Source organism: Rhinopithecus roxellana, chromosome 1, assembly GCF_007565055.1.
Source record: "Rhinopithecus roxellana isolate Shanxi Qingling chromosome 1, ASM756505v1, whole genome shotgun sequence".
Classification (NCBI taxonomy): domain Eukaryota; kingdom Metazoa; phylum Chordata; class Mammalia; order Primates; family Cercopithecidae; genus Rhinopithecus; species Rhinopithecus roxellana.
The window spans coordinates 29,609,123-29,621,704 of NC_044549.1; the positions used below are offsets into that span (position 1 = coordinate 29,609,123).

At 37.7% G+C, this 12,582-nt stretch overlaps 1 protein-coding gene across 2 annotated transcripts in view; it reads right to left on the reverse strand.

Moving 5' to 3' along the window:
• Positions 1 to 12,582, reverse strand: part of GUCA1C (guanylate cyclase activator 1C) — a 48,357-nt gene that overhangs the window by 8,656 nt on the left and 27,119 nt on the right. The window contains exons 2-3 of one of the 2 annotated variants that reach the window (XM_010386599.1): positions 6,026 to 6,175; positions 1,359 to 1,446 (exon numbers count right to left, since the gene is read on the reverse strand). In XM_010386599.1, the coding sequence (XP_010384901.1) occupies positions 1,359 to 1,446; positions 6,026 to 6,175 (238 nt within the window). Of the gene's footprint in view, positions 1 to 1,318; positions 1,447 to 6,025; positions 6,176 to 12,582 lie in introns of both variants that reach the window. The other variant, XM_030939250.1, reaches the window with a different exon arrangement.

The window sequence follows — 12,582 nt, forward strand, 5'->3', positions numbered from 1 at the left end:
TACAGCATTTCTCCAGTTTGATGACCACCATGTTCAGTTGCATATTCCAAATAAAGTCTTCATTGTCCTCACCAGACCCTTCACTCTCCATTTCTCTGGTCCTTTCCTAGTTGCACTTAGCCACCTTATCTACTCTGGGTAGTCTGACTCTGTTTCTTACAAGCTTTCACACATACTGGCATGTTTCATTATTTGATGTCGTATACTAGTAAGTGAGCATACTGAATTGAGATTCGGGAGAGGCAGATCTAGACCAAGGTCCTTAAGAGAAGAAGATTGATGTGACTGATGCATCTTCAAATTGCTTTCTTGAGCAGTATACTCTTGTCCTGTCATTTGGCTTGTTCGCAGTAGTGGCTGCATTTGAGCTTCCTCCTGGCCTCACCATCCCATCCTGCCACGCTGAGCTGCCACATTTTACTGGAACAACCTGCCACACTCAACATGGGAACATACGTCTCTACTGCCCTCTCGTGTCCACCAGAGGAAGTGACGCATGGTGGGCAGGTTGATGCCTTTGGAAGGAGTTTTGGAATGATGACAACTGTGACTGGCATGCCAATGCCTCTTTTCCATTTTTTTAAACGTTTTACTGATATCTTATATTTTTAACAATGTCAAATTTTCTGTTTTTCAAGGACCGTTCCTAGATCTTCTGCCTCAATCTCAAGTCATTATGTTCACCTACCTGTTTGCTGATATCAAAGCTATATGGTAGAAGCACTCATTTCTCTTGGGCTGTATCTTCCCTCTTCACTCCTACCTCTGAAGAAGAAAGGCACCTCCTCTGAGCTAAACAGGAACCCAGATTACAGAATAGAAAGAGCAGATGGAGAAATAATCAGAAAGAGCAGAAATGTAGATAGAAAAGGTAGAAAAAGCAGAAATGGAGGCAAGTGTGGACTCTTCTCCAGAAATGTTTAGTCCAAAGGAAGAAAAAAGTCTGACAGTAGAAGAAGACAGAATAATTGAAGGAAAGTTTTCGACAGTAGGGAAAACTTGAGTTGATTTATATGCTGATGGAAAACCTCCAGTGGAGAGGAACTGATTAATAGAATGTGTCTCAGAGCAAACAGCAGAAGGTACTTCATCCTATATTCTTCCGATTTATTCCCTCGTCTCACCTTTACTCTTTATATATCCCAACGTGTCAAGCATCACACATTGGAAATAAATATGGTCAATAAATATTTACTCAGTTGAATCATACTGAGAACATTGGATTGGTCCAGTTATGAAGCCCAAGTCACAACTAGGGTTCTCTTGCATGGTTCCTGCTTTTGTCTAAATGACACTCCCCACTACCACCATTTCCTATTTTGTAAGAAAAGTGATCCAGAAGAGAGTAGCTCCATTACCATCATTGTTTATATCGATCTTACGGAACACCAAGTTGGTGAATTCTTCAGGACTCAGGGTTTGCTGGCCATTGAGGGCTTGTACCGCCTGCAAAAAGACATTAAATCAAAGAGATCAACTTTTCTGGAAGCAAATACATTTTGCAACATTTCTGCTCCAATGTGACAGAATTTGGGGATGTGTTAATGTCAGTTGCTATCCAGCCTGTACCAGCTGTTAAAAGTAAATAAAAAGAAAAGATTGTATGTCAGTTCTGGGTAATGAGACTTGGAAATTAAATGAACTGAATAAAGACTGAAATCCTATTTTATACAGTATAAAGGGATAAAGGGATCCATTCAACATATTAGATCACAACAGATGCAATGAGCCCATTGGAGAAAATATTGTAGTGGTCATGGTCATAAGAATTCCAGACCCAGAAAACAGACATCGCTCTCAATTTCAGACGGGTTCATTTGGGTCTTATGGATGAAAGTAAAACGATGACCACAACGTTGTAAGAGTCTCAAGCTTCCTCTCCGGCTTCCACCGCTGGCACCCCTGGTTCTTTGTGCCTTTTTATATATATGCCTTCGAAGGGCACTGAATTTCTCCCACATTCTGCCAGAGACCAGGGGGCAAATGACATTTCCAGCCTTCCTAGAGGAAAGATGTAGCTAACCTCCCCTAATCCCAAGGTGATTAAATTAAATGACCCAGACTTGATATAGAACTTCATAATAAAATGAAAGAGGATTATTCATTTGGGAATTTGAACATAACTCTCTTGATTGAACATGAAGGAATCTTTAGAAAAACTTCTAGCAATGTATTTCAATTAGAGGACACAATCATAAATATGACTCTCTCTCTCTTGCTGCTTCCCAAGCATTACCAACGTTAAGTCCAGGATTAATCATAATAAGTGGTGGTAAAACACCAGTCTTGGCTTTAGCAAATTTAGGTCTCACGGATCTCATGGTTAAATATAGGACAATATTTAAAGTAACTGTTACATACATATAGCATCACATTTGAAGAAGATTTTAAGGATTTCTCAGTGTTTGGTCAGAGGCTTCAAAAGCCTAGAAAATTTGGCCAGGTATCAAGTATCCCCACATTCTGAAGTGATATTAGACCACATAAAAAGTCATAGCAAAAAATTGTGAGATCTTGATTTGTTCATCACCAATCTTCAGGTCATATAAGTGCAAGTGAAATACTGATTGGAAAGTGCAGGAGCACTGAGGGGATATTTTTGGAGGGAATCGTCAGCTTGCTCTGTTTTCCTTCTTTTTTAATTAGAAGCAGCAGGATCAGGGGATAGGCAGGAAGCTTCTTCTTCTTCTTCTTCCTCTTCCTCTTCCTCTTCCTCTTCCTCTTCCTCTTCCTCTTCCTCTTCCTCTTCCTCTTCTTCTTCTTCTTCTTCTTCTTCTTCTTCTTCTTCTTCTTCTTCTTCTTCTTCTTCTTCTTCTTCTTTCCTTCCTCATTTACTCATTCATTCTTCCTTCCCCAGTTTCCTAATGGCAGTATCTGAGCACTCCCTGTGTGGGAGCAGAAGGATGCAGGAGAGAAAGGGAAGCAGGAGAGTTCTCACATGGCAAGTACTGTCCTGGTTAGCTAATTTCAGTGCTTCCTGGACTGGCAGGTGTAGACGCTCTCTCCTGCAATTCTGTAGGCATGAATCATGCATCTTGATTCCAGCCGTTCCCTTTCCTGCTTAGAATTTCTTAAAATCTGCAGCCGGGTGCGGTGGCCCATGCCTGTAATCCCAGCACTTTGGGAGGCTGAGGTGGGTGGATCACGAGGTCAGGAGTTCATAGACCAGCCTGGCCAATATGGTGAAACCCTGTCTCTACTAAAAATACAAAAATTAGCCAGGCATGGTGGTGGGTGCCTGTAATCCCAGCTACTCAGGAGACTGAGGCAGGAGAATTGCTTGAACCCAGGAGGTGGAGGTTACAGTGAGCCGAGATCATGCCATTGCACTCCAGCCTGGGTAACAGAGAGAGACTCTGTCTCAAAAAAAAGAAAAAAGAAAAAAGAATTTCTTAAAATCTGCACAATTGCCATTTTTAGACGAGGCAATTCTTTCTTGTTCAGGCCTGTCCTGTGCATTGTTGAATACTTAGCAGCCTCCCTGGTCTCTAAGCAATAGATGGCAACAGCACTACGCATTCTGTATTCTCCAGCTCACCAAAATGTCTTCAGACATTGTGAAATGTCCCCTGAATAGAGATTCTCCTGGTTGAGAACAAGTGCTCTAGGTCTACCTGCAGCTTTGAGTTTTCTTCACATCTTCCAGTGGCCCTGCAGGATAAGATCTAACACAGATCTGTGCCAGCTTCCTCTCACAGTGTTCCATACCTGATCTATGGAAAACACCCTAGCATACTTTGTCCCAACAAATTCTATGAAGGCAGATACTTCCAAAGTGTGCACTCTTGCTGCCACTGTTTGCTTCTTTAGGCCTCTCACTCATGACTCAAACACTCACTGTTGTGATCCTCAAATTGCAGGATACAACCACAGTTCAATGGTTTCCTAACATACTCGTGTTATTGACCTGGGGGGGAGGGTCCTACTAAATAAATTTTCCTCAAAAATCCTTAAAAACCTTTCTCTGGACTGTTTTACACCCTTGAAGTGAGATTAAGCTATCTCCTTTGTACATACTGCCTATGCTCTGGTACTTCCTTGCAATCTCTTAATGCCTGGGCTGAATTCCATTTTAGCATCTGTATTGTATGTAGAGAGGACTTAGATTATATACTTTTTATTTACCTTGCTGATTTTTTTCACTTGCCTGTTGTATAGGAAGTATGTTCCTAGGCTACCAATTTCTTAATAAGTATATATTCCATTGCATTAATTTATTTAAACATTTTCCTCTTTTAGTTTTTTATAATGTTTTGCTATCTTAAGAGATTCTGTGATGTAAATCATAGGACTTTCATCTCTAATAATTGTTTTTCCTGACTCAAAATAAGTAATGCTAACTCTAAAATGAAGATCAGCTTTTAGCCTCTCGACGCAGATTACCACATTTCCCGGAACGTTTTATCCACTTACACTCTCTCCACAGTGTGTAAGGCGCCTTCCTTACCACGCTCTGACCAGAATTTGCTCTTATTGTTTTTAGTGCTGATTAATTTAGAGACAAATGGTATCTAATTATTAAATTTCTGTTCTGTGCTTTTATTATTTCAATTTTCCTGTGTTCTTTTTTTTCCTTTCTTAGCACTTTGAGGGAAAATTCAATTTGCGACTTACTACTTCTCTTTCCTTGGCTCACTAACTGAAGTTATACATTTTAACTAATAAAAATCTACAGCACATTTCCCCGTAAGTTATAGACAAAATCACGTTTATCCTTGTTGTTCCTAATTCTTTTCAGAATCTGATGACTCTCTCCTTCACCCAAAAAAAGCATAACATACAGGCAAAATTTGTCATTAAGTTGAAGGGCTAAAATGACTCCTGAAGGCCATTGATTCTTAGATCCCAGACTAAAAACCCTTGTTTCGAGAAATGCTTTGGTGGCATCCTAAGATCTGTATGCTGTATTTACATTTTCATTGTTTTTAGAAGAAGCTGAGTGTTTAAAAGAACATTTTAAAATTTACATGGGGTTGGGTATTCTCCGTGGAATATTTGATATCTAATTTTGTGTTGCAATATATAAGGTATAGGCAGAATTTCTAAATTGTTCACTTGCCAAGTGAATCCTAGCACATTTTTTGTGTGAATGATCTATGTGAAATTAAAATATTAGCAATATTGGTATTATCCTACCCTTGAACTCTTTCCATATGTTGGTTAACTCTACATTCGCTTATTTAGCTTTCCATTTTTATCTGCTTTGAACATTTGTTGAGAAGTTTAATTATAAATGTAGTTCTACTCATTTATTTTTCTGGCATTTTTGCTAATATTTCTACTATGTATTTTATTTGTAACTCAGCTCCTTCATCTATGAAACAAAGAATTTGGACCAGATCATTTCTAAGACATCTAATTCTAATGCTCTTTGAGTGTGTGTTACAAATTCAATGTCTTGGATTCATAACATTAATTATACCTGGTATCTTCATTTAGATATAGTGTCCCACTTAACCAATTTTTACTCTGGGCTCTTTACTGTTTCATACCATGATAATAACTATCTCCTACTCCATTGGGGTGGTGGTATAGGGGCTTAGAAAGGCACTTATTGAACTTTAGATATGGAAAAGATCTGAGATCCCTGAACCAACTATTAGAAATACTTCAGTATAGCTCCCAGAAAGATCAGTCCTCACATACCTTCATTCTTAGTCCATGTCTCTTGTTAAACATATATAAACCAACTCATAGTTTAGCTATTCCTCACTAGGCATTCTGCACTGAGGCAGAGAAAAAGATAAGTTGTTTTGCACGCTCATATTTGTTTCATTTTTTTCATTGCAATGCTCTGTTAAATTTGTGAATGCCAGGGTGGATTGCACCAAGAAGGAAAAGCTGATTTGCTGCTGTTGCCCATTCAGTAATCAATAGGTTAAGTAAAGCTTACATTACTTCAGCAATTCAAAATGTATATCCCAAAAGCAGCCAACCCCATAGACAGCTGTTACCTACTCCATAGGAAGGGAAAGTGGGTTAACTGTATAGTGGCCTGAAAAGGGTACTTTACTGCTTCACTTACCACGAACATGTCCAGTAGTTCATTTTTGTCAATAGAACCATTTCCATCAACATCATACAGTTTAAAATACCATTTTAATTTTTGCTCCATTTTTTCTTGCACGATTAGATTTACAGCAGCAATAAACTCCAAAAAGTCAATAAATCCATCCTACGGAAATTAAGGTGAAAAGAAAAATAAATATTTAAGAAGAATAATTGTTTTTTATTTGAGAAGTCAGCATTCATGAACAGGGCCTTTAGTATAACTTAAATCAATCCAAAAGATTTCAGCATAAAACTTTTCCCTAGTGTTTCATTTAAAAAAAGTTTATAGACACAAGTGACTTTAATTTTACAATTAAGTGCCTTAAGTAAATAGGCATTATTTTTTAGTGTAGTTTTAGGCTCACAGCAAAATTGAATGGAAGGTACAGAGGTTTCCTATATACTCCCTGTCCCCACACATGCATAGCCTCCTCCATCGTCAACGTCTCCCACCAGAATGGTACATTTGTTACAATTGCTGAACCTACACTGACACATCATCATCACCCAAAGTCCATAGTTTACATTAGTGTCCACTCTTTGTACTTTACATCCTGCAAGTCTAGATACATAATGCCCTGTACCCACCATTATAGTATTGCATAGAGTAGTTTTGCTATCCTAAAATTCCTCTGCGTTGTGCTAGTCTTCCCTAACTCCTGGCAACGATTAATCTTTTTATGGTCTCCATAGCTTTACCTTTCTAGAAAGTTACATGGTTAAAATTATATAGTGTTTAGTATATGGTACGTAGTTTTTTCAGATTGGCTTCCTTCACTTAGTAATATGCATTTAAATTTCCTCCTTGTCTTTCCAGGGTTTGATAGCTCATTTCATTTCAGCACTATAAATAATACTCCATTGTCTGGATGTACTTCAGTTTATTTATCCATTCACTTCCTGCAGGACATTTTGGTTGCTTCCAGATTTTGGCAATTATAAATAAAGTTGCTATAAATATCTATGTGCAGATTTCTTGTGGACTTAAGTTGTTAAACCCTTTGGACAAATACCAGGGGATTTGGATGATATGTAAAAATATGTTTAGTTTTTAAGAAACTGCCAAACTATCTTTCAAAGCAGTTGAATCATTTTACATTTCAACCAGCACTGAATGAGAGTTCCTGTTGCTCCACATCCTCACTGGCATTTAGTGTTTTTAGTGTTCTGGATTTTGGCCATTCTAATAGGTGTGTAGTGGTATCTCCTTGTTTTAACTTGCAATTCCCTAATAATATATGATGTTGAACATCTTTTTATGTGCTTATTTACCACCTGTATTTCTTCTTTGGTGAAATATTTGGCCTATTTCTTAATCAGATTGTTTTCCTTTTTTCAATTTTTTTTTATTTCAATAGGTTTTTGGGAATCGGGGGCATTTGGTTACATGAATCCATTTTTCAGTGGTGATTTCTGAGATTTTGGTGCACCCATCACCTGAGCAGTGAACACTGTACACAAGGTGTAGTCTTTTATCCCTCGCCACCCTCTACCCTTTCCTCAAAGTCCAATGTATCATTCCTATGCCTTTGCATCCTCATAGCTCAGCTCCCACATGAGTGAGAACAGACATTGTTTGGTTTTTCCATTTCTGAGTTACTTCACTTAGAATAATAGTCTCTACTTTTATCTAGAATGCCATTATTTCATTCCTTTTTATGTCTCAGTAGTATTCCATGGTGTATACACACACACACACACACACAAACACACACACATATATGGATAATTTTCTTTATTCACTCATTGATTGATGGGCATTTGGGCTGGTTCCATATTTTTGCATTTGCAAATTGTGCTGCCACACACACGCATGTGCAAGTATCTTTTTCATATGATGACTTCTTTTTCTCTGAATAGATACCTAGTAGTAGGATTGCTGGATCAAACAGTAGGTCTAAGTTTAGTTTTTAAGGAATCTCCACACAGTTTCACATAGTAGTTGTACTAGTTTACATTCCCACCAGCAGTGTAAAAGTGTTCCCTTTTCTCTGCATCCATACCAACATTTGTTGTTTTTTTGATTATGCCCATTCTTGCAGGAGTGAAGTAACATTGCATTGTGGTTTTGATTTACATTTCCCTGATAATTAGTGACATTAAGCATTTTTCCATATGCTTTTTGGCCATGTGTATATTTTCTTTTGAGAATTGTCTATTCATGTCCTTAGCCCACTTTTTTATTATTATTATACTTTAAGTTCTGAGATACATGTGCAGAACGTGCAGGTTTGTTACAAAGGTATACATGTGCCATGGTGGTTTGCTGCACCCATCAACCCGTCACCTACATTAGGTATTTCTCCTAATGCTATTCCTCCCCTAGCTCCCTACCCACCGACAGGCCTCTCCCTGTGTCCATGTGTTCTCATTGTTCGACTCCCACTTATGAGTGAGAACATGGGGTGTTTGGTTTTCTGTTCCTGTGTTAGTTTGCTGAGAATGATGGTTTCCAGCATCATCCATGTCCCTGCAAAGGACATGAACTCATTCTTTTTTATTAACCCACTTTTTGATGGGTTTGTTTTGTTTTTTCTTGCTGATTTGTTTGAGTTCTTTGTAGATTCTCGCTATTAGTCCTTTGTCGAATGTACAGATTGTGAGATTTTCTCTCACTCTGTGGGTTGTCTGTAAACTCTGCTGATTATTTCTTTTGCTGTGCAGAAGCTTTTTTAGTTTGAGTCCTATGTATTTATCTTTGTTTTTGTTGCATTTGCTTTTGGGTTCTTAATCATGAAGTCTTTGCCTAAGCCAGTATCTAGAAGAGTTTTTCTGGTGTTATCTTCTAGAATCTTTATGGTTTTGGGTCTTTAAGTCTTTGATCCATCTTGAGTTGATTTTTGTATAAGTTGAGAGACAAGGATCCAGATTTATTCTCCTACATGTGGCTTGCCAATTATCCCAGCACCATTTGTTGAATAGGGTGTCCTTTCCCCACTTTATGTTTTTGTTTGCTTTTTCAAAGATCAGTTGGCTGTAAGTATTTGGCTTTATTTCTGAGTTTTATTTCTATTCTGTTCGATTTGTCTATGTGCCTATTTTTATACCAATGCCATGCTGTTTGGTTGACTATGGCCTTATAGTATAATTTGAAGTTGGGTAATATGATGTCTCTAGATTTGTTCTTTCTGCTTAGTCTTGATTTAGCTATGCAGGCTTTTTTTTTTTTTTTTTTTTTTTTTTGGTTCCATATGAATTTTAGAATTTTTTTTCTAGTTCTGTGAAAAATGTTGGTGGTATTTTGATGGGAGTTGCATTTAATTTGAAGATTGTTTTTGGTTCTATGGTCATTTTCACAATATTGATTCTACTCATCCATGAGCACGGGATGTGTTTTCGTTTGTGTCATCTATGATTTCTTGCAGCAGTGTTTTGCAGTTTTCCTTGTAGAGGTCTTTCGACTCCTTGGTTAGGTATATTCCTAAGTATTTAATTATTTTGCAGCTATTGTGAAAGGGGTTGAGTTCTTAACTTGATTCTCAGCTTGATCGCTGTTGGTGTATAGACGAGCTACTGGTTTGTGTACATTAATTTTGTATCCTTAACTTTTGCTGAATTCATTTATCAGGAATCTTTAGAGTTTTCTAGGTATATGATCACATCATCAGCAAACAGCAACAATTTGACTTCCTCTTTACTGATTTGGATTCCCTTTTTTTCTTTCTCTTGTCTTATTGCTCTGGGTAGGACTTCCAGTACTAAGTTAAACAGAAGTGGTGAAAGTGGGCATCTTGTCTTGTTCCCCCCATTCAGTATGATGTTGGTTGTGGGTTTGTCACAGATTACTTTTATTACCTTAAGGTATGTCCCTTCTATGCCAATTTTGCTGATGATTTTAATCATAAAATCGATTTTATGATTTTGTCAAATGCTTTTTCTGTGTCTATTGACATGATCATGTGATTTTTGTTTTGAATTCTGTTTATGTGGTGTATTACATTTATTAACTTATGTATGTTAAACCATCCCTGCATCCCTAATATAAAACCCACTTGATCTTGGTGGATTATTTTTTTGATATGCTGTTGGATTTGGTTTGCTAGTATTTTATTGAGGGTTTTTGCATCTTTGTTCATCTGGGTTATTGGTCTGTGGTTTTCTTTTTTTTTGTTATGTCCTTCCTGGTTTTGGTATTAAAGTGATACTGGCTTAATAGAAGGATTGAGGGAGAATTCCCTCTTTCTCTAGCTTTTGGAATAGTGTCAATAGGATTCGTACCAATTCTTTTTTGACTGTCTAATATAATTCCGCTGTGAATCCTGGATTTTTTTGTTGGCAGTTTTTTTGTTACCATTTCAATCTTGCTGCTTGTTATTTGTCTGTTCATAGATTCAATCTCTTTCTGATTTAATCTAGGAGATTTGTGTATTTCCAGGAATGTATCCATCTCCTCTAGGTTTTCTGTTTTATGCACATAAAGGTGTTCATAGTAGCCTTGAATGATCTTTTGTATTTCTGTGGTATCGGTTGTAACATCTCCTGTTTCATTTCTAATTGAGCTTATTTGGATATTCTCTCTTCTTTTCTTGGTTAATCTAGTTAATGGCCTGTCAATTTTATTTATATTTTCAAAGAACTAGCTTTTTGTTTCATTTATCTTTTGTATTTCTTTTTTTTTTTTTTTCAATTTCATTTAGTTCTGCTCTGATCTTCATTATTTATTTTCTTCTGCTGGGTTTAGGTTTAGATTATTCATGTTTATCCAGTTCTGTGAGGTGTGACCTTATTTGTGCTCTTTTAGACTTTTGATATAGGCATTTAATGCTATAAACTTTCCTCTTAGGACCACTTTTGCTGTATCACAGAGGTTTTGATAGGTTGTGTCACTATTATCATTCAGTTCAAGGAATTTTTAAATTTCCATCTTAATCTCATTGTTGACCCAACGATCATTCTGAAGCAGGTTATTTAATTTCCTTGTATTTGCATGGTTTTGAGGGTTCCTTTTGGAGTTGATTTGCAATTTTCTTCCACTGTAGTCTGAGTGAAAATAATTTCAATTTTCTCAAATTTACTGAGACTTGTTTTGTGGCCTAACATATGGTCTATCTTGGCGAACGTTCCATCTGCTGATGAATAGAAGGTACATTCTGCAGGTGTTGGGTAGAATGCTCTGTAAATATGTGTTAAGTCCATTTGTTCTAGGGTATAGTTTAAGTCCATTGTTTCTTTGTTGACTTTCTGTGTTAATGACCTGTGTAGTGGTATCAGTGGAGTATTAAAGTCCTCCACTATTATTGTATTGCCATCTATTTCATTTCTTAGGTCTAATAATAATTGTTTATAAATTTGGAAGCTCCAGACCAGGCATGGTGGCTCATGCCTGTAATCCCAGCACTTTGGGAGGCCGAGGCAGGTGGATCACCTGAGATCAAGAGTTCAAGACCAGACTGACCAACATGATGAAACCCCATCTCTACTAAAAATTCAAAAATTAGCCAGGTATGGTGGCAGATGCCTGTAATCCCAGCTACATGGGAGGCTGAGGCAGGAGAATCATTTGAACCCAGGAGGCAGATGTTGCAGTGAGCTGAGATCGTGCCATTGCACCCCAGCCTGGGTGACAGAGCAAGACTCCATCTGAAAAAAAAAAATTGGGGAACTCCAGTGTTAGGTGAATATATATTTAGAATTCTGATATTCCTGTTGGACTAGTCCATTTATTATGATATAATGTTCCCCTTTATCTTTTTTAACTGCTGTTACTTTAAAGTTTGTTTTGTCTGATATAAGAACAGCTCCTCCTGCTCGCTTTTGGTGTCCATTTGCATGGAATGTCTTTTTCCACCCCCTTACCTTAAGTTTATGTGAATCCTTATTTGTTAGGTGAGTCTCTTGAAGGCAGCAGACGGTTGGTTAAGTCCTATTTATTCTGCCATTCTGTATCTTTTAAGTGGAGCTTTAGGCCATTTATTTTCAATGTTAGTATTCAGATGTGAGGTATTATCATATTGATTATGCTATTTGTTGCCTGAAGCTCTGTTCTTTTTTGAGATGGAATATCACTCCACCCCCCAGGCTGGAGTGCAGTGGCATAATCTGGGCTCACTGCAAGCTCCACCCCCCAGGTTCACACCATTCTCCTGCCTCAGCCTCCCAAGTAGCTGGGACTACAGGCACTCGCCACCATGCCTGGCTACTTTTTTGTATTGTTAGTAGAGACGAGGTTTCACCGTGTTAGCCAGGACGGTCTCGATCTCCTGACCTCGTGATCTGCCCTCCTCGGCCTCCCAAAGTGCTGGGATTACAGGAGTGAGCCACTGCGCCCTGCCTGGTTTTTTGTGTTTTTTTTTTTTTTTGTTTTTTCTGTTCATTGTGTTATTGTTATATAGGTCCTGTGAGATTTATGCTTTAAGGAGGTTCTATTTTGGTTTATTTTGAGGATTTGTTTCAAGATTTAGAGCTCCTTTTACCAGTTCTTGTAGTGCTGGCTTGGTACTGGAGAATTCTCTCAGCATTTGTTTGTCTGTAAATGACTGTATCTTTCCTTCATTTATGAAGCTCATTTTCACTAGATACAAAATTCTTGGC